This window comes from Epinephelus moara, chromosome 14, assembly GCF_006386435.1.
Source record: "Epinephelus moara isolate mb chromosome 14, YSFRI_EMoa_1.0, whole genome shotgun sequence".
In the NCBI taxonomy this organism is placed as follows: Eukaryota; Metazoa; Chordata; class Actinopteri; order Perciformes; family Serranidae; genus Epinephelus; species Epinephelus moara.
This window is the reverse complement of record NC_065519.1, coordinates 7,779,647-7,798,033: the sequence shown is the minus strand read 5'-3', so window position 1 is coordinate 7,798,033 and position 18,387 is coordinate 7,779,647. Positions and strand designations below refer to the sequence as shown.

The 18,387-nt window shown below is 40.9% G+C and overlaps 1 protein-coding gene across 1 annotated transcript in view; it reads right to left on the bottom strand.

The window, feature by feature from the left end:
* Positions 1-273: 273 nt before the first annotated feature.
* sgpp1b (sphingosine-1-phosphate phosphatase 1b) overlaps positions 274-18,387 on the bottom strand; it is a 37,456-nt gene continuing 19,342 nt past the window's right edge. Inside the window, exon 3 of the mRNA XM_050062503.1 lies at positions 274-8,861. Coding sequence (XP_049918460.1) covers positions 8,310-8,861 — 552 coding nt within the window. The 3' untranslated portion in view covers positions 274-8,309. The remainder of the gene's footprint in view (positions 8,862-18,387) is intronic.

Below are 18,387 nucleotides of genomic sequence, written 5' to 3'. Positions count from 1 at the left end.
AGTGTCTTTAAGGTTCAGCCCAGCAGCTGGAGTCTCCTCGGCTGCAGCCGGACAGCTCTGGCAGAGTGAAGTGGAAAACTGGTCGTCCTGTGTGACACCACATCACCATCTGCTGCTGCAGAAACGTAAACACTGAAGGGACGATGTCAAAAACCCTCAAACATGATCTGCCACAGGAGCTGCTCACGTGCTCATATTTAGTGCACACTATGTCAGCTTTGTACCATCTATTTAGAGGAGTTAAGATAATAAAAGACCAGCAGGTGCATCATTTTATCTTCTTTTTTATTTCAGTTAATTTCACACAAACAATCAGACAGAGACAGATCCTCATTTTGAAGAATAACAATAAAAAAATACTGTGAAACTGCATAAAAGCTCCTTTAATGTCCACACGTGTGTCACCTCAGGACACGACACAGAAATGTGAAGGGTTTGATTCCAAAATGAAAAATATAACACCTGTTTTAAATGATTAATGGACTTATTCAATGAAACCTGTCACTGTAACTAAACAGATTGATTTGGTTTGGGACAAACAGACAAAACATCTTTTCTCATGCAAACAGTCAGTGGATTAAAAACACACTTGTGAATTTATCAAACATCAAAGTTTGAGCTACAGTGACTCACATGTTGTTAACTTGGGTGAAGGCAGTCATTAACAAACAGTGGGAAACTAAAACACTTGAGTCGTTTCTTCCACACTGACGCGGTCACAAAGTGCAAAAGGCAACACGACAGGACAGAATGAAAAGAATTAAAAACAAAAGTCGGGACTAAAGTTTTCACACGAAACGTTAAATGTTCCTGAACAACCATAAAGGCACTAAAGCGAGGAGCAGCTACACACACACACACACACACACACACACACACACACACACACACACACACACACACACACACACACACACACACACACACACAGATCAACCACCTCATACATTTGGTCAGAGTGGGAAAATAAAAAGTCTCTGAGATCCAGATTTAAGGAAGAAAGAAAACACGTTGTTTAGAGCAGAGCTGAGCCCTCAACCTCCAGAGGAGCTGAGAATGTCACCTGTGTTCAGTTTAACAAAATCGTGACTCTGATTTTGTTGAGATGAACAAACATGTTTAGGTTTAATATGACAAATCTTTAATAAAAACAAAATCTGGGGAGTTTCCAGAGGACTGTAGCCACCACAAAACCACAATATTTGGTCTCATACAAACAAATTTGGGAAATATGACATAGTTTCAGGGTGCTGGGATTCTGTCAGATGGCAGATATTTGGTATTTTAACAAATTAAATTTGGGATTAAACTAATTTTGGAAATTGAAACACAAAGAAAGGGGAATTCTAAGAATAAAATTAAGAATTTTAATCCTTGGACTGAAACATTTTTGGGACTATACGACAAATAAAATTTAGAATTTTAACAAATTTGGGGCTTCTGTGAAACTGGGCCTACTTATGGCAACAAAAAGTTTGTCTTGGGTGCGTTGGTACAAAAGACAAACAACAATACAACAAAAATAGAACTGAGCTGGACAGCCACAAAAAATGTCCGCAGGCTGAGATCAACGTGAAAATAGTCCAGTTATTTAAGACATCTGTGCACAAAAAGAAGGTGCTCAAAGTGCCAAAATAATTAAAGTGAATTAAAAACAGCGGCTCACGTTTCAGTCGTTGACTAGTAGCTCTAATGATCTTTTTGTGCATGGAACCCTTAAATAAATTGACTATTTTCACATTGATCTCAGCCTGTGGACATTTTTGTGGCTGTCCAGCCCAGTTGCATTAGTGTGCAGGTATCGCCTCTATGGTCCTTAGAGTTTAATTAAACATCTTGTATTAAACCACAGACTGTAAACATAATGGATATAGCAACCGTGACATCACCCACTAGTTTGCGGAGTGATGTTTTGAAGCCTCGTTCAGTTCACCATCTTGTTTTTTTGGAGCCAGAAGTGACCATATTTGTGGGAGAGGGCGGCACTTTGGAGGAGCGAGGGGTGGATCTGACTGAGAAGCCAAGCACTTCATTGATTCATTAATGAAATACAAATGGGTAACTTAATTAAATTAGCTATAGAGACTAAAACTGTTTTTGTACCAGGCTGTAAACGTGTTCATTTCCAACCTGGTCTCACTATGAAATGGTCAAAATCTGGCCCTTGGGCAGTGACTTGCCAACAGCATGATACGCGGCTAGTCGCTGTTACAGTTTAAAGGTGCTCGGCCACGTCAGGGAGAAACGCAGCGGGACAAGAACAAACGCAGAGCAGTTTTCGCGTCCCGTAAGTTTATGAAGCTAAACCCTGTTTTTTTTCCCCTAGACCTAACCACGTGTTAGTGGTTGGAGAAAGAAAAGCGTCAGTTCGCGTTGTTGCACTGAAGTAGTGCATTTATTTTGAAAGAGACTCTATGTCAACTTTAAATTTCCTGTGAAAACATTTCACATTTCAAAGGGTGCTCAATGAGAAAAATCACCAAATTTCAGAGGCACAAATCCAAATTCAAGGATGTAAGGGAGCTGTAACAATTAACAACTGTGTTTTTAAATTATAAAGTCAACGTTTTACTTTTTACATTTGCACAATTTTTGTTTTCTTTGAGTTATTTTAGTTTATTGCAGTAAATTCACTTTAATAGTTGTTGTGCAAACTTAAAATCCATCTTCAGTCATCATCAAACACAAACTGAAACACAGGTGAAATACAGTCTTCCATTAATCCAACTCTCTGTTCAGTCTAACACACACAGGTTAACACACTGGTGAACCTGAACATGGGTGGTGGAGGTCTCACAATGGAAGCACAATTATCATCATCACTGTCAGGAAGTTTGGTTTTATCTCATTTATCAATCTCACTTCCCTGATGGCTCCTCCGTCTGCGGGGGAAACTTCCTCCTGACGGGATGTAAACACCATCTGACACGTGTTTGAACACTTACAGCTTCTCCTGTTTATCACTGCTTAACCTCACGTATCACTATCTCACATAGTGTCCCAACAACCTTTGACAAATTCAGTCACAGGTCAAAATGGTTGACACCAAACTTCTTTAACATCTGTGTTTGTTTGTCGAACTCTTCCCAACTTTGCAGACACACAGAAACTCTGACATTTAACCTTTTTGCGTTTCCATTTATGGACCCAATCCCGTTGGACTCTATGGTCATTTGAGGCCGTCTGCACAAACACAATCCCACCACAGGATTCACAGAGTTTGTGTTTTTCATTGATGAATCAAAAACAAAAAAAGCGAACAGGGACAAACTTCCTGTTTCACTGGTTCAGAGAGGAAACCACATTCAGACAGAAAAACGCTACAACAAACAGAATTATGTACGTGCACGAGGCAAGGCCGCAGGAAGTGAAAGGAGGCGGGCAGAGGAGACGAGTCATCTCAGCCGCAGGTGAAGCTGGTCCGTTAGTCTGAGACAATGTGAGCAGGGTTGGGTCAAACAGAAATAACGTAAAATAAAATGACGCTTAAACTGTCACAAAAAAAAATATCACAATTTAAAACAGTACAAACTGAATGAAAACTGTAGGTTAATTGTTAAAAATTCAGATTTAAAACTGTCCTGAATGCTGCTTTGATTTCAATAGTCTTCTCAGAACGTTTTGGACCAGCTTCACCCTCTCTGCCCGGCTCAGGGGGAACACAGTGCATTCTGGGAAACAGTGCATTCGTATTAGGACAGTACCGTACAGAACAACACACAAGTCAGCCTCCTGCTGCAGGTGCTGCCCTCACCCACGCAAAATAAGAATCAAGAAAAGTTTGTTTTTCTGTGGACTATTGTTGGTCTTCAGTTCAAAAGGTAAAAGGTCACCAGCAGCCCCGTCAGCTGTCCTCTAAGAGTGCCCTTGAGCAAGGCACTTCTCCTACAGCTGCTGCGGTGGACAAACACGAGGAGGAATGTGTGAATGAAACATCAGGCGTCCGTCCAGATGTTCAGTTATTATCAAGTCCAGGACAGAGACTCGGGACAGACGCTGGACACTAAAAGGTGTGAGACACAGTGATCTCTAGTTACACCTGGGTATTACTTTTCCGTCTTTACCCAACAGGTAATTTAACAGGGGGACTTCAACTCATCTTCACCTCGAGGCCGACTGAGCGACAAGCTTATCAGAGGTTTTGGGTGGTGTAATCAAAACATTTTACACAAGAGAAAAAGACACAATAACAATCTCAACAAAAGATCCACTTACTGGCTTTTTCCAAGGTTTGCAACAAGTCCATGTATCAGTCAATATTATCTTATCGCAGGTATTTATGGTATCGGCATATATGTCAGCTGATAAATAGAAAGAAATAGCGCAGAAATTCCAAAGGTTGGTTTTAGATGTTTAAAGTTCTTTCTTGACTTTGTAAAACAAACCACAAGTTACAATCAGCATCTGCTCTGGAGTGACGAACACATCAAACTGTTTCTAGGGCTGCCCCCGAATAGTTGACCAAACATTAGTTGACCAGAGAGGTCCTTAGTCGGCAAGATTTCATTGGTCACATTTCCCATGTGTGACTTTAATTTGAAAGGACAGACACAGGAAGTGTCCACGCTCAGCAGTCAGACAGGAGTCAGGTTAATTTCCAGGGCTGGTACCTGCGGTTATTCCACAGGCTAGTTAATAACATGTCGGGCAGGAAATCCAAAGTGTGGGATCATTTTGAGAAGGTGAAGGACGAACCCAAGGTGATATGTAAACTCATCTTCATTGGTCGACTACAAACATGACGTATCATCTGAAACATGGAAGTAGCTACATGCCCATTAGCCCACAGCGTCATTAACAGGCGGCTCGCTCAGTGTGTGACGTGCACTTGTAGATAAAATATAGTCCTATATTAATGAAGGGTCATTAGTACGGTTTTGTATTTCTCTGTAATGTAGCACAGTGTTAACAATGTTACTGATACTATTCTTTCTCACACCTTCAACTCAAACCACCAAAATATATCATTTAATAATTACATTCATATAGTAAACATGCAGGCGACTAGCCAACTAATGGCCCTAAATGACGACTACTGGTCGACTAGGAAAGTTCTTAGTCGGGGGCAGCTCTAGCTGTTTCAAAGAAGCTAATAAGGACGAGTGAGGGCTCAGAAATACTGGACTTTAAACGTCTATTGTTGCAAATTTTACTTGCAGAGGAAGACCATGTAACATGATTGAAAACTCCAGAACAAATACTAAATGGCCCTTGTGGAGAGATTGTTTTTGTCAAGCATTTAAGCACTGATAGGTAAATATTTTGGTCACAATTCTCCAATAACGTAGAGGATCCTTTTAAAAACTGTTTATGTTCAGTAAGTTTGTTAAAAAATCAAAGTCTCAAACATACAGTGTCAGTCAGGCTACACTTTCAGTCACATCTCATGGTCTTCATCAGTCCTTTACGTTCTGGAAAAAGCTGTTAAGTTGATGTTGTGTTGATTTTTTTGTTCTGTTGAACGACTGAAACACTGACTGGGTTACTGAATGATCACTGAGCATGTCTCGTAAGTACACTGTGGTGGTGCTGCTATAAACACATAACTGACAGTGACAATGGTCGTCTGTTTATTACTACTGGACCGTCCACTGACTGAACACATCAGTTTCCATATGTAGGACATTTCTTCAATCCAGAAACGCCTACGATTTACAGATGTGTTGTAGTGGTGTTGTAATGTCGGTAAAATCTCCTTACAAAATGTAAAGCAGGCACAGGGAGAATAGTTCATGTGTGTCCGGTCTCACAGGTGTCGATCAGTGATTCCACACTGAAGGTTAAAGGGCTGCTCAGCGGTCGGAGGGGTTTGTTTTTACTGTGACTCAGCTGTTGCGTGGGAGGACGACAGGAGGAGAGAAAGCTGGAGTCAAAGTCCACGTGGACGCTGAGGAGTCTGTTTTTCTTTCTGACGAATGTTAACAGACAAACTCCTGGCTTTCAGATCATTCTGGAAACAACTCGCTGCACGTTCTCGTTATGAAACACTGTTTATAAGGATGTTTTTGATGCACATGCATCCTTTGCACGTCTGGCCTCCTAACTCTGTTCAGATCTGGTTTCTTTGTCTTTCAGCAGGCGGCTGATTCAGACACACAGACACTGACTGAGCTGGTGTCGGAATGTCAAAAACAACAAAAAAGAATTTTAACTTAAAATAAAATCTATAAAATTAAATATTGCTATAATACAACAGAAACACAGAAATGCAATCAATGTTGTTTTAAATTTTTGCAAGCTGACCTTTGAGCAAAACAATTTCTCTGACTACTGCGAATCCGGAAACAAATATTTTAAGTTTTATAAAACTTTTAATAAAACTAGGTATTTGAAAAGCTCGACTGGAACACATGAGTTTTGATATTAAAATGTTTTTATGACCATGAAAAACTTTGTAGTAATAGTGGGAACAAGATTTCAAAAATAAAACAAAAAATCTTGGAAAAAAAGTTATAAAATTTACAAAATTAAGTCATAAATATGAGAAAAATGTCTAATACTTTTGGGAAAAAGTAAATATTTTAGAATATAATTTTATGACAAAAGGTGAAAGTTTGCTTTCACCTGTTCTCTTCAACGTGTTTTTTAATTTAGACTTATTCTAAAAATGATGACTTATTTCTCATTCATTTTCCCCCCAAAATATTTCCACCTCATCCTAAAATAAGTGGTTCACCTCCTGTGAGATACAAAGCTACAAATCTTCATTTAAAATATAAAATATTTTTGCCTGAGCTGAGTCGACCTCCTCCCGTCATCGTCCTGACCTCCCTCCGCCTCTCCACACGTCTTCCCTCCTGAGAGCAGCGTTATCTCCACCGCCTCCTCCCTCCGGATAAAACTCTCCTCCGCACAGGAAGTGGATGCCATCAGGAGCATCTCTATCAGGAAGTCAGTTTACAGTGTTACAAGAAAAAAAAAGCTGAGCCACGTGGACAGATTCCTGTCATCCCATTTTAAAAAACATATCAAAAACTTCTCTGTACAGTTCCCAAACACAGTGAGGCTTCCTTCCTTTTTCCTCTGGATCATACAGTATGTGCCCGGTTGTTGCTTTTCTCCGACAAGAAAAAACAATCCATCGCAGAAGAGACGATAACTTGTCTGAATAAAGACAGAAACAGTAAACAGAGCAGACAGAGTGGGGAGAGCCCTTTAAGGAAATACTGTACACGTGCGATTAAACACCTCAAAAATGAGTTCAAGAACTTGAAACCACAGGCGTGTCCACTCCACAGGTGAAGGAGAAATCAGTCTCCATCAGGATAAACTCTGAGACAGGAATAAGGAAGTATAAAATCTTATTGCTTTGAGAAGTGAGACAGCTTAGAGGACGAGAGGAAGATTAACTATTCATTATTAAGAAGCTTCCTGACAAAGAACCACACAAACTTTAAACACCCAACTTGAGTGGAAACAGTCAGCAAACAATGTTTCTGCAACTATTTAAATACTGAATTAATCATCATTTTTCACCCAAAAGCTTCAAATATTCTCTAAATGTGAGGATTTGTCTGTTTATATGATTTCAGCTGAAGGTCTTAAGGTATCAGGGCTGCAGCTTGGACTAGACAAGACATTTTTATTGCTTGTTAAACATGGGTGAAAGTTGCAGCTCTTCACGTCCACCAGGTTTTAAATGAATTTCTAAACACTTTTCACCTGGTTAAAGACTGACAGCATTTTGTGAATTTGCTGCCGAATCCTTACTTTGCATTCAAGTGCACGTAACACTGACATTTTGCAAATGCTAGGAAAATTTCAGTCTTTCATAAACGTACTTGTGTGGCTCTTTGTCTAAACTCTTAATAATAATTATAGCATTGACAATAATGTGAATACTAAGACACAGGTTATTTCTCAGTAGCGCTCAGTGGCGTTTTCAGTCTTTCAGAGGCCACTGTTTAGTAAGAATTAAGCTGGTGCAGGAGGAGTGGATGTTTGGCTCTGATCCAGTGCGTCCTGGGATCAGCAGGAGCCATTTGATTTGATTTTAAATAAATCTAAAACAACAGAAAAGAGAGATATCACTCGCCACAGGTAGAACTGATAACAGTCAAAGCCAAATTTACAAGACTTCCCAGCTGCTCCTGGTTCATCCTACCTGAAGGCAACCTGAGGCAACGATGGGAGAGACTGAGAAACTGATAACACGTCAGCATCCAGATCAGCTTTTAGGCTTTAATTCACCTTAGTTGAACCCAGAGGAGGAAAGAAACAGGTTCTGGGTGTGAAATATGATCTGATAACAGCATTCGGTGGACATAAGTCAATCACTTTACTGTTTTCAAGCCAGTGACTGACTGAAATCAGGAGAGCTGAGTGTAGCTGAAGAGCAGTGGCACCAAGAAGAGCACGTTGAAGCCCACCGCTCCATAAACGATGTAGCGGTAAGGCAGCTCTACCTCCATGTGCTGCCTGGCCTTCCTCACGTCTGTGCTGGGCACCCCGAACACCCAGCACACCGCCGGGATGGTGATGGCCTTCATCAGCGCCCGCGTGGCCATCAGCACCAGCACGCCCAGAACCAGTCGCAGCAAGGTGACACCCACCAAGCCAGCGCTGAGGGTGGACATGGTGAAGGGGAGCTGGTCTGCTGTAGGGTCCGGCATCAGACCCAGGTAGTAGTTGACGTGGGAGGCGAGGGCCACGCCGGCACCTGTGCCCAGGATTTGAGCAGTGTCGCCCCGCGAGGTGCTCCACGTGTCCAGGGTGAAGGAGAAAAGGCCCAGGCCCAGGTGGAGGGAGATGATGATGAGCGGAGCGTAGCGGCAAGTCAGGTTGAAGCCGTCGATCAGGTCCAGCGCCGGCAGGAAGAAGAGCAGGATCAGGCTGCTGTAGAGGAAGCCGGCGATGACGTCCTGGAGGAAAAACAAAGAGGAAGAGAAGGTTACATTTGACGGCATCATCCAGACTGAATCACAGAGGTCAGGGTCGTGTTCAGGGACAGAACATGAGTGCTCTACAAACAGATGTAGGATGTGTATTCATTACATTTGTGCAGATGTCACTGACAAACAATCTCCAGAGCCAACTAATAAATAAAAAAAACATTTAACAAATCATAAATAATCAGACATATTTATCACATTTATTGCTTATAGTGAGAGCCATGTGTAACAATAACCTTTACAGGGAACTCCCAAGCGATTACATGACTAATAACATGAGTGTTCAGGAGCAGTCAGTCAGACACAAGTATCACTCCTAAAATTTCCTCGATTTTGCAACTGAATCATAAATTTGGACATTTGTTCTGTAGATATTTATGGGTGGGTTTCCTGCTGATGGATAAAGGAAGTTGAAGACAGGAAGCGGGAAATCAGCGAGCTCTACGTGGCAGTGAACTCTGGACTCAAACACAAAGGTCATCACAGTCGTTTATTTATTGACCCGAGCAGCAAACTGACAGCTGGTTTCCTGTTCCAACGTTTACTGTACGTGTGGATTTAACCTCTGACGAAGCTGACAAACTGTTTCTGAACTGATGATTCAGAGAAGTAAACAAAAACGGCAAACAAAAATTACAATCTGAAAAGTAACCAAAGCTGCTTATGAGGTTATTGTGTTTTGAATGTGTTTCAAATTAAAAATAAAAGGAAACAGTGTAGGAATAACTTGCATAACGTTTTTATTAACAAACAGTAATATAAAACCTTGTTTTCCCTGTTTGAGACCTTAAAAAAATAGACTGCGACTTATATGCCAGTGCGACTTATATTCCGAGTTTTACGGTAAATGCTTCAGTGCAGCTATTTCTACATTTACTAACTTCCTACAATTATCAGCTGTGAAAGCTAAAATGTGAAAACAAGCAAGGTCAAATATTCCACTACCAAGAAGTGTTAATTTTCATAATTTATCAAAGCGGTTACAACCGACAGCACAGAAGATCTGTACAATCAGCTCAGATTCAAGATGGACACCCAAGATTAGAGTCACCAATTTAGTATCAGACCAAATGTCTCCCCTTCTGTTTTTTGAGATATGACACTGAATAATGTCCAGAAAACAGTTTTTTACAGATTATTATGATGTCACAGTGAAGTTGACATCACTTCATCATTTTATCCTATTAGACATTTGTGTTAAACTTTGTCATAATAATCATATGAATTATTGGGGTTATGGCCAAAAACATGGTTTGTGAGGTCACAGTGACTTTGACCTTTAATCACCAATCTTCTAATCAGTTCATTTAGGCAAGTGGTTTCCAACTGGTGGGTCACAGTCCAAATGTGGGTCTTGAGTCCACTCTGAATGGACCGCAAGTGACTCACAAATGTGTCGAGTTTGTAAAAAACATGCTTCGTTTTGAAGTACAGTGAATTCCCAGCACAAGCTTTTATTTTGAAGTGCCGTTTCCTGTAGTAAAGTGAGTAAATAACGGACAGCTACTTAACAGAGACAGCCAACTAGCTCAACGACATCATCAAATGCAAGTATGACACTGAATGCAATGAATGCCGTGACGTGACCTAATGACTGAGGAGCTGGCTGGAACAGTTGGGATCCAGTGATTTAGGATTACAAGTGGACATTTGTGCCAAATTTGAGGAAACTCCCTCAAGGCTTTCTTGAGATATTGTGTTCATAAGAGTGAGATGGACGGAGGGTCACAGTGACCTTGACCTTTGACCACCAAATTCTAACCAGTTCGTTGTTGCGTCCATGTGGATGTTTGTGCCAAAGTTGAAGAAATTCCCTCAAGGTGTTATTGAAATTTGGCTTTCACGAGAATGACAAATATGTAAGGTCACAGTGACCTTGACCTTCTTCCATCAAAATCTAAGCAGTTCATCTTTGAGTCCAAGAGAAGGTTTTTTGCCAAATTTGAAGAAAGGCCCTAAATGTGTTCATGAGGTGACATTATGCATTTTACTGAAATCATTTTTCTTCTTTCATGTAACAAATAAATTGAATTGATTGATTCGCAAGAATGAGACAGATGAGAGGGTAAACAGTCGGATTGGTGCATCTTAAGTGTGTCTCATTGGTTTGCATGGCTGCCCTTGAATATTATGTAAATGAGAAGTGTGGTTAAAGTATATGTATGCGTAAAATTCCTGCTGCGAATGTCTTAGCCATTTGTATTTTATCCAGATTATTTTAAAGACTCTCAGTAGGGGAAGTTGGTGGAGAGTGTTAACAAACACTAAGTCCCTCATCAGGCTGCCTTAGGTGTGTACAGTATTTACTTTGTCAACAGCAGTGTCTACTTTCCCTGGTTGAGAAATCAATGAGGGTTACTGTAAATTTACACCACTCTCCATCCACCAGCCAAACGCTGGAACATTTCAGCTGCTGCCTGGCAGGTTAGCCCACTTGGACGGCCACACTGGACGCAAACCAAGGTCCTGTTACAGTTTAAATATCTATTTGGCTGCTTAAATACACGTTGTGGTACACATAAGCCCTGATCTCACAGTGGGTCATTAACCCGTGCTGCCGTCACATGCTGGCACACCGCTCAGCAGGAACTCGTGTCCCAGCAGACTGACTGACAGTACAAGGTCACATTTTAATGTCTGACTGTTTAAAGGCAACTCAGCAGTGAGATAAGCAGCAGGAAACCCCTCAGAGGGTTACTGTGATTTATCACCTCACTGCTGCCGCTGCAAACTTTTATCAGCCCTCTCTGTCCTAATGACAGTGAGTGAAAGCTTTCAGCTGCCTCTAATTTTCTCCTCCACTGACACAACTAGAGGGAGCTCTGCAACTATACGAGCTGCTGATCTAAAAATGTCCAGAAAGAGGACAAACGGGTGGCACAGATCCCTGAAGGAACAACAAGGCTCATGTTATTCAGAAGATGCTTTTATCTTAAGTGCTTTATAATGAAAATAAATATTGTTAACATGGGCGACCTTAGAGGAAACAGAGCTACTAACAACCCAGTATACTACTCATGCCTGCTTTAATGACTTAATGGATCCTGCAGTCAGTTTCCATTAAATGATTATACAAGTTCAGTTTCTGCAACAGCTGTGAAAAGCATGTGAATGATAACATTCTCCTTCATGACGTAAACATACAGTCAACTCTAGTTAGACTGCTTTCACTGACTTGCCTTTCTTACCCTCAGTTGTACATAAACTGCAGTTTATACACTTATTTTTAAAATACAAAAATGAAATTATTGGTTATCGTATACCTGAGAGGCAGGTAATTATCGGTATCGGTTGAAAAACTCCATATTGGTGCATTCCAAAAGTAAGTGTTTAACTTTTTCTAAAATGCTGCCGTAAAACAACTTGACAGTGGGGCATCAGTGGCTTAGTGGTAGAGCAGGCGCCCCATGTACAAGGCTGTTGCCGCAGCAGCCCGGGTTCGAATCCAGCCTATGGCCCTTTGCTGCATGTCATCCCCCCTTCTCGCTCTCCCCCTTTCACACTTACCTGTCCTGTCCATTAAAGGCAAAATGCCCAAAAAAAATATCTTTAAAAAATAACAACTTGACAGTGATCATAGAGGAAGTGGAGGACCTCTTGTACAAGAATATTACAGGGTTTGCTGATAAAAACTTGATTTGATTTTTAGATGTAGAAATGAAAGGGACACTGTTTTGATTTTAAAAATGCTGTAGTAAAAGAGTGGTAACGTAATGACAGATGAATTTCAACAAAGGAAAACATGAAAAAATTAGAAACTCTCTCATTTTAATTAACCTTTGTGGCTATTAAAGTTTAAATAACTGAGTTTACAAGGTGCAATTGAATGCACCATGGTCGGTGTCCACACGCTTTGCCGCAGAGAAGGTGGACTATTGCACGCAATGTTTCTGTAAGTTATTAATAACTCAGAACGCAGCAGGTCGGACTGCATCACTAGATGCAAATCTAGCGCTTCACTACAGTTCCCAGCTACAGATAACCGCCCGCAATTTGTCTCATTAGCTCCTCTTCCTCAACAACAGACACCCGATGCTCATTGCTGAATTGCTTTCTTGAGGTCAGTCCCTGAGCTGAGGATGCTGGCCTCAACCATGTCTGATACTTGCCACCTTGTGTCAGTGTCCTCCGCCAGTTCACTGGTGCAAGAACATGACAAAAACACAAAGCGACTGAATACAGACTTGGACGTCAACTACCATGGCAATGATTGAAGAGACCCTATGGTAAATGACAGAAAAAAAATTGATTTCTTTTGACTTCTGAGATCAAAAATAGGCTGAACGGAAAACAAACACTCACATGACCAAAGCAAATATTGCTAGCTATCTTACAGCTACTCGGTACTTTGAGTATTTGGGGTGAATAAACACGAAATGTACAAACCGCAAGTCAAATTTGCACAAATGCCCTGACTCAAATTTGCCTCCTTTTTCTATCTTTAATAGGAAATGTGTAAAACAATTTGAAGCTGATCGAGTGTCATGTTGATCCAGTGCTCACCAAACAAACACAGTAAGGGTTAAAATATACTTCTCACATAAATTAGCACAAAAAGCCTTTAAAAAGGAAAAACACCACAAAATATGAGTGAAAGTTCTCAGCGAGCGGTCTGGTGAAAAGGTCTGTAGATGTCAACAACATCATCATCATCATCAGTAGCAGAACAGCTTTTTGTGTCCGAGCTCTTCCTGCAGAACAAAGAAAGAGGAAGTAGTTCCATTGGGCGTGATGATTTCCAGATCACATTAAGGGACCGGCAGGCCTGGCAGAGCCGACCGCTAATGGCTCACTATGTGTTCGGGCTCCACTCCCTGAAACACAACAGTCCTTGTGTGGCCTGACGGTGGAGGCTCCAGAAGAGATGTCAGACTGTTGTTTTACTGGGTGGGAATGAGCTCTATCGACCAACAGATTTAATCTATCTCATTTTACTTCAGTTCTGAGGTCTCGACCTGAATGCTGTTTCTGACATCAGTGTTTAAACACATCTAGCTCATGTGGTGGTTAAAGAAAACATGAAGCTGCTGTGCTGCCTGTGGTGATTTTTGCTCTAAAGGCCCAGACACACCAAACCAACATCAAAGAACTAGCGGCGACTAAAGCCGACTGTTGTGTTTCCTCATGTCGCCTGTGTCTTGGCCAAAAGATTAACTTGAATATACTGCAAAGACTACAGCTGATGGGCAAACAGCATGTTCATTCTTTCCTAACATAAGAGGAAATAACTCCCCATAGCAGCAGGCGATGGTAGCTTGTATTCATCATTCAAAATGGGAAAACAGAAGACGGACAGGACGGATTAAAGATGCTAGTTAGCAAGTTTGCACATTTATAACACAACCCTGTGTTGAATGAGCAAAGCATATTTACCATGCGCTAACGAACAATAACACAAACAATCACTAACCATTTCGGCCCAATGGCTACGAACGTTATTTACTGACAGGCTCTATCACCTCCGTCGCAGAGTCAACATGCTGAATCTGACAAAAAAAAAAAGATAAGGGCTGACGAGGGCCAACAATTCGGGACACACTGCAAAACCTAGTGCGACATGCCCTCACAGATAGCCCAACGTTGACCAATGGCAGACCATAGTCTTGGTGTCAGGGCCTTTAACCTCCTGCAGCTTTCTGCAAAAACAAAAAAGTCACTCCTTCTCGGAGCTACATGGTACACATATCTTCTAGATCCAGTCTGACTTACATTTTCTGAAGATATTATTTCGCAAATAAACATCCATAAATCTGCTTTGAAACAATTAACAAAAGCTCTTTATAACTCCAAAACGTGCCTGAGGATCATCATGTTTTTAATTTGTCTTCAGCATCAAAGGAACTGATTGATTGTTTTCTGTACATCCTTAGGTAAGAAGGGTCGGACAAAATATTGATACAGGAATATATTACTTCCTCTTGCAGTATGTTATCAATACACTGGTCCCAGATTCCTCTGCCATTCTGACTAACCAGAGTCATACATGACTCCGCACATAAATGACAGGAATGTGAATGGAAGTTAACTAACTTGCGGTGAAGGAGAAACTCACGGGGAAAATGGCAGACAGTTTGGACAGCGGGGGGAAACAAATCAGAGAAGCACTGTCATCTTTCAAGTCAAATGTTCAGGCCCTCTTTAGCATTTAAAACACAGATGGGACACACGTCTAAACAAATGCAAGAAGCGTCCCGTGAAAGTAAACAGGTGTTATTCTTACAATCATACTCATTAGACCTCACACTGTTCATGGTTAAGATGTGTACGATGTGATGCTCTCACATGCCTTTTTGTTTACTTTGCCTCTCCTTCTGTTGCACCTGCTTTTCCTGTTTCAGTCTCTCTGAGGTTGCTGAGGTGAGACTGGATGACAGGTTGGAGTGTGGAGAATGCTCAAGAACAGGGCAGAGGTTGTACATTTTTCAATTTGGTTCACTGCAGTGCGCTTAGCTCTGTAAGAGTAAGTCTTTAAAAAAAGATGGTAAAGTTCAAAGTTTTTTTTTAAAGAATGAAAAGTATAGCCTACAGTAATTCAGGTTCAATGTTAAAGCCCATCAGCTAAAACTGACTGTTCCATCCCACTGAACTGGTTTTAAGTCTAGCAGAGATCCCAAACTTTCCAAAGATACAAATATGTCTGGATTACAGGGATTTTTTCCGAGATGATGTAATGATGCCGGTATAATAAAGAGCATCTTTGGTTTGAAAAGTTCACCATATTACAAGTGGTTTGATTGAAGCGTTGGACAAAGCAGAGACAGTGTGGAAAAATATGGTTTCTTTCAGCTTGCTTAAGGGGAAATTTTAGGGAAGATCAGAGGTTAAGGGATTATTGTGATCCTACAGATAATCTAACATCACTAGTTACTGGAGGAAAACATAGTGAAAACATAGGCCTGGGCTGAAATGTAACGGTCGCCATGGTTACAGACACTATTTACCTCCTCATGAGATCGAGTGCGAGGGGAAAAATGAACATGAGGAAGAACAGCAGAAGTTTCTGGGTCGTAGACAGATGATTTTATCCAGACAGGACCACAAGTGGTCACATTCATGTTTTGGGTGACATGCAGGAACAGGACGAGGAAGAGGAAGAGGAAAGGGCTGCGAGACCTGTGCACTACAAACTGTAACAGGAAGAAATAGTAAAAGTACTTAGCAGGAGGGAAACAGGTGGTGAAGTAGTTCTTCGCTGTTAGTAAACAGACAAACAATGCACTTGAGCGTGTGATAATTTTAGTGACCGGACAGTGTTACACCCTCTGATGCATTAGGTCCAACAAAATACTTCTGCAGACTTTACAGCAGTGGTGGAAAAATATCCAAATCTTTTTCTTAAGTAAAAGTTGCATTACCGCATTATAAAAATACTTTATTACACATAAAAGTCTACATGATTTTTTTTTTTTACTTAAGTAAAAGTCTTAGCAACAGAACATACTTCAAGTTTCAAAAGTAAGTACTCAAAACGCAAAGTGGCTACTGTCAGTGTTATATCTGATCATTATAAGTGATGTATCAATATCCTCCTGAGACCTGAACTTTTGTTTCGTATGCATTTTTAATTTCTCCTAGCTAATTGGGACCAATAGGACCTGATAAATATAAAAAACTAAACATTGTCGACAAAAATAAAGTCCCAGTATCCTCAAATGAGACGATAATAAAGTTCCAAAGTCAAAGGAGTACTTCCTAATTACAGTTTCTTAGCTTGTTACTCTTGCTAAAATTGGTCAAATTTGTTGCCATATCAAACTACGAACAATATTATTCACAAATAAACAAGTTTCAACTATAAAATGTGATCAGGTTTTGGACCTTGTCCACTTTTGTGTCAGACTGACTTGGCAGAGATGGCAGCCATCTTGTTTTTACATGGATTAGTGTATTGTTCTCTTACTACCACTAGATGGTACAAAAAGTGTCCAAGAATGAGAACAGGTCTAAGTTAAGAAGACTGAAGTAGGGCTGCAACAATTAGTCGACTAATCGATGACTAATCGACTATTAAAATAATTGGTGACTATTTTAGCATTCGACTAATCGGTTTAAAGGGGAACTAAACCCCCCTCTCTGGCCATTACTCCGCCCACAGCTTGATTTAAAAAAATTCAGAAAAGATAGGCGGAGCGGGGGGGGGGGGGGGGGTTAGGGACAGGTGAGCGGCTGAGGAAGGGGGCGGAGTGAAGATTGTCCCTCGCTGCGGGGAGAGAGGAGAGGTTTCCCCGGCGGTCGGCGTCTTTACCCGGTTCCTATCCTCCACATTTATTTTCATTGTGCCGATGGTGGCTTGGAAACCCCCCCCCCTAACTGTGTCACACGGGCAGAAGGGAAGGCGGACGGAGCTCAGCTGGTCCCCTTCTCCACACTTTGACTTATTTTATCCGAGGCTACTTGGTTCTATTTCTCCCTCTCTGGGAGCCTGGGCTCACCGTGCAGCAGCCCACCGCATCCATCCATCCATCCACCCCTCCCTCCCTCGTGGACAGAATGGCTTTATAGTAAGGGGAGGAGTAAAGAGAGGAGGGCAGGCTTTAGCGTGGACTGTTAGTGACATCATTCACCTCGAAAAAGAATCATTCGCCTCCAATGTAATGTAATGTCAATTCAAATGTAGTAACCAGGTTTCAAGCTGTAGAGGGCACTCCATACCACATTTCAACAGTTTGCACTAAACTGTCAAGATTTTGAGCAGGATCAGTCAGTAACACTACTATACAACCAGAAACAATGATTATCAGCTGAAAAAAATGGTTTTAGGGTTTAGTTACTCTTTAAGTCATTTTTCATAGAAAAGTACTATAAAAGTACCCCAAAATACTCTTATTGCAGCTTCTTATGTTCAAATATTGGCAGCTTTACACACTCTCCCGTGACAGTGAACTAAAACCCTTTGGCGTGAGTACGAAACAAGACATTAGATGACATAATTTTGGGGTTTGGGAGAGACAGACCGACATTTTTCAACATTTTAACACATTTTTCGATAAAATGATTAGTCGACTAATCGAAGAAATAATTGACAGATTAGTCGACAATGAAAATAATCATTAGTTGCAGCCCTAGACTGAAGTATAAGGTCAAGTAAACCCAAAATGTGATAACCTCATATGAGGACACAGGGTCTCCGGAGGATATACAAGTGGTACTTTAATATTGTTGTTGCTCATGGTGGAGCTAACTTGAACTACTTCATATGTTTTTTGGTAGTTTGGTCTATAACAACGGATCATATTTCATAAGCTGATCATATGTTTTGTTTGTAAAATCTGAATTTGCAAAGTAATATTAGCTCTTAAAAGTATGTAGTGAAGTGTAAAGTAGAATATTTCCCAACTGGTCAAGCCATAAGGTCCAGATTTTTGGAATGGCTAGAAACATACAAGGTGTATAACTGAATTTGTTAAACCGTAGTAGTTGTGGCAGTAAATTTAGATTTACAAAATGTTATTTGAAAGTAATACACAAGCAAAAATACTAAATCTCACTGAATCCA